This window comes from Lactuca saligna, chromosome 6 (assembly GCF_052625555.1).
Source record: "Lactuca saligna cultivar CGN05327 chromosome 6, ASM5262555v1, whole genome shotgun sequence".
NCBI classification, from domain to species: Eukaryota; Viridiplantae; Streptophyta; class Magnoliopsida; order Asterales; family Asteraceae; genus Lactuca; species Lactuca saligna.
Window position 1 is genome coordinate 137,210,240 of NC_136422.1, and position 4,238 is coordinate 137,214,477.

A 4,238-nucleotide genomic window follows, 5' to 3' on the forward strand; every position below is an offset into this window, starting at 1 on the left:
CGGGTGACACCACATTTCCTACCATTAACCTATGGATACCTACCACTAAACACACCACTCAGCCTCATTTTTTTTATTAAAATTTAATTAAAAAATACATTTAAAATCATTTTTTTAATACTAGTTTTCCATTAAAAAGACCAAATTACATTAAATAAAACTACATTAATTGAAATAAAAAAAATAAAAATCACAATAAAAATAAAAATTGCATTATTTAAAATAAAAAAATATAAAAAAAACAATAAAAAAAACTAAAAATTCCAACCATAAATAAAATAAACTACCCCATACGCCTACGTCAGGCTCGAACTGACTCTTTTATCCAGATGAAAAGTTTCAAGTCTTCGCCCTCGAGGTCGTCCGCTTTCATTTTCAAGATTTCCATATCGGTTTCTCTTTGGATCGTCTCTTGTGCCTTTTGAAATGATGTTTGTGCTTAAATCATTTTTTGCTCCATCCGAGTCATCATCTCGGCCTTCGTTTCTTGAAGTTGCACATATCAATCAAATTTATCGCCAAACATATCCATAACACTAGAATTCGAAGATGTTGAAGCCATTTTTTTGCTTTATTTCTTCCAACAGGCCGACGAAGAGGTTGGCCGTTTTCAAAATCTAGCGGATTGTCGTTGATATCGATGTGTGTTTTGCTGTCCGATAGTTGGGAGGTTCCATCGGGATTTCTCGAACACTTTAAACCGGAAGATTGCGAAGTTCCTTCCGTTTGCTCTTTCCATTTTGAAGCGTCTCTCAATTTTAGCCACGGTTTCATATACGGAAAAGCATTGCGTGTTGCGTTGTTTTTTCAAATTGCTCTATGACTGTCTTGAAAACATCAAAATCGTTCGAGCCGCTTTTGCGTATGTTTAGGAGGTTGTTGTAGATTCTTCCAAATTCGGTGCATTTTAGTCGAATATTTTGCCATTTCGACGTAATTTTATCGGCATTTCGAGTTTCGCTTTCCATTAACTCGTAAAAATGGCTCGGACTTTCTCCCAAAAACTTCTGTAAGGCTGACTATTTCTTACAATTGGATCTTCGGAAGCCGCCACCCATCCCTCCGTTAACTTTTCTTCTTCTTCTTCTTTTGTCCATGGGACCCTTTCTTGGGTGGTAGTGGGTCGAGTCGGTTTTTTTTTTTCCTTTTTGCTTTTTTGGTTGAGGTGATGGTGAAGGTTGCGTTTCCACAACAAAATCCAACGAAAGTGGTGGTTGTGAGCTTGGTGGTTGTGAAATTGGTGGTTGTTGTTGTTGTAACGTTTGTTGTTGGAGTTGTTGTAGTTGTTGGAATTGTTGTAAAATTTGTTGTTGTTGGAAAAGTGGTGTTTGTTGGATATGAGAACCGGCTTTAAGCAAATTGATAAAACCGCCTTGAGATGACTCCATAGTCGGGAATTGGTGAGGGGTTGTATCTAACGCAAAGCGTTATCGGGTTTGCAATTTCTGTAGTTTGGAGGAGTATTTTGGTTGGGATCCATGGTTTTTGGTTGTGAAGATGTAGTGTGTAGTTTGTGTATAGAGAAAGAAAAGAATGGTGTAAAAATTAAGGAGTAAAAATGTTGCATTTATAGGTAAATAAATTCGTTACTTTTTTTTTATTAAACAAACTAGTTGTTGCATGGCTATAGAAAACGGTCAAAAAAGGCTTCGATTTCATTGATCGTGTGAATCTGTTGTGTCGAACACGAAACATAACAAAAACGAGCAACCACGAAACAACGGGGTGGTGTGCACACCCGTTGTTCGTTGCGAGCTCAACCAAGAAGAGCCTTGTGGTACGAAATACCATAGGGCCTTATAATTAGATTCAATCAATTTTTAAAAGTCAAATTTTCATATACTCACTTGGTCGGTTTTGTCAAAGTCCCACTCTTTATTGTAGTTTTCTATAAAAGAAACGTTTATTTGTTGAAAAGCAAGCTATTTTTTTATACGTATATAGTAATATAATTAGATATTTGAAAATTTAATTTCACTGTTAACCTCGAGAAAACAAAAAAACGTGCAACTATTCATAAGGGCATTTAAAAGGCCACGTAGTGGATGCATTGTTTTTCGTCTCATAGCATTCAACTCTCATAGAGTCATATCTCTTTCAGTATTCACGTTCATCTCTGCCGCCTGCCACAACCACCGAAAATGGGAAGAGCACCTTGCTGTTCAAAGGTCGGTTTGCACCGAGGTTCATGGTCCTCCGAAGAGGACAAGCTTCTTATCAACCACATTCAAACTCATGGCGAAGGCCAATGGCGAGCATTACCTTCAAAAGCTGGTACATTAATTAGCTTCTTACATGTTGATTGTAAGCTTGTTTATGGTTTTTGTGTTGACAACTACATATAAGGTTTAAGTTTAGTTAGATGTTGTTATGGACGTAGGGTTGCTTAGATGCGGGAAGAGTTGCAGATTGAGATGGATGAACTATCTACGGCCAGGTATCAAGAGAGGAAACTTCACTTCCGATGAGAATGACGTCATTATCCGGCTGCACTCTCTCCACGGCAACCGGTGGTCACTCATCGCAACGGAGCTCCATGGTAGAACCGACAATGAGATCAAGAACCACTGGAACGCTCACCTCCGGAAGACAGTTGAAAACGCCGGCCACCACCAGCCAAAACTGTCGAAAAACAAGAAGAAGGTAAAGAAGATGAGAAAATCGGCCGATCGGGAAGCAGAAACAACGAACAAAGGAAAGTCGAAGAAAGTCAAACTTGATCGATCTCCTTCTTCCACCTCGTCTTCATCTTCTGTGTCGTTGAGCAAGAACGAATGTTCTGATAATGGGATGATGAGTGGGGCATCATCGAGTTGTACGATTGACCTTGGAGATGTTGACTTTGACTTTTCATGGTCAAATTGGACACCATTGTTGGAGGTGGAAGGTACAAGCACCATGAACTGTCAACAAGATCAGGATTTTCTAACGGACGGCTGTGATTTATTTATGTCCAAAGCCGATGAAAGGTTGATGCTGGAGAAGCTTTATCATGAATACCTAAATCTACTTGATCAAGAAAATGAAGAAGTACTAAGTACTAATCAAATAAAGTAGTATTGAGTTTTCCTTAGTGTATTACTCTATTTATAAATTCAATATTTAATTAACTGAAACTAAAAAAAGTTTGGTTACACTTTGTTAAGATTGAAATCGTCTTATGTTTTGCAATTGTAACCGTTTAGTATTGCAAAATTGTAACCGTAAAATTAAGTATGATTCTTTTTGTGCACAAATCATATGAATTAGAAAAAAAAAACCATCTTATAGAGACCAACAAACAAAATATTTGTGACCTTTAATTTACAACTAAAGCCATAAGATCACATTAGAAATAATGTGTCACAATTCTCTACCAAATACAAGATAAATGGATGTAGTGAAGATGGTCTATGAGACTTTTTCTAACATGTGACACTCGATTTCAAATTAATTCAATAATTTTTCAAGAGCCGACTATGAGTAAAGACTAAATATGTGGAATTGAATCGTGATAAAATTTTAAGATCCAAGTAATGATCCTAGGATCTCCGTATAATTTTTGCTTCAGATCTTATTCTGATCGGATGCTTAATATTTATATTGTAATCTTAACAATCGATTCCACTCTTAAGGACTTATATATCTAGTTGATCTTTTTATTTTATAAATTAAACCTATTAAAAAAATAAAATATACATCATTGATTCATAAGAACCTATAATTTTAAAATTTATTACTTAGCTGATCTTATGTGCATTTTATAAATCAATTGATCCTATAAAATTAAAATTTATTTCTAGTTGATCTTATGTTCATTTTATACGTTATATTTGCTAGCAAATGATTTCAAAAGTATATGTTAGTTGCATTATATATTTTTAACAATAATGGTTTTGGTTATCTCTTAGTTATTGGTTAAACATAAACGAAAATAACAAAAATAGAAAGTACATTTCAATAAAATGTGAAATACAAAAAATCCATTAATAATAATTAAAAAAACAAAAATAAAAAAAATAGATAGTTGATAGCTATATATATATATATATATATATATATATATATATATATATATATATATATATATATATATATATATATATATATATATATATATATATATATATAATTTTATTTTTACTAACTATTGTGTGTCATAATGCACAGATCTGGACCACCGGATATAATAGAATCAAAGATCATGATTAGAGGGTCTATGGTATTAGAATATGATAACGTATACCATATAATCACAC

The 4,238-nt window shown here is 34.1% G+C and overlaps 1 protein-coding gene across 2 annotated transcripts; it reads left to right on the forward strand.

The window, feature by feature from the left end:
- The first annotated feature begins 2,075 nt into the window (after positions 1-2,075).
- LOC145000370 (uncharacterized) lies at positions 2,076-3,225 on the forward strand. 2 transcript variants are annotated; one of them, XM_078959583.1, is made up of 2 exons: positions 2,076-2,274; positions 2,363-3,225. In XM_078959583.1, exons 1-2 carry the CDS (start codon positions 2,142-2,144, stop codon positions 3,055-3,057), a joined length of 828 nt encoding a protein of 275 aa, XP_078815709.1. In that variant the 5' UTR covers positions 2,076-2,141; the 3' UTR covers positions 3,058-3,225. The 2 variants fall into 2 exon arrangements, with proteins under 2 accessions (XP_078815709.1, XP_078815710.1); XM_078959584.1 differs by having other exon boundaries at positions 2,381-3,225.
- Positions 3,226-4,238: the final 1,013 nt, after the last annotated feature.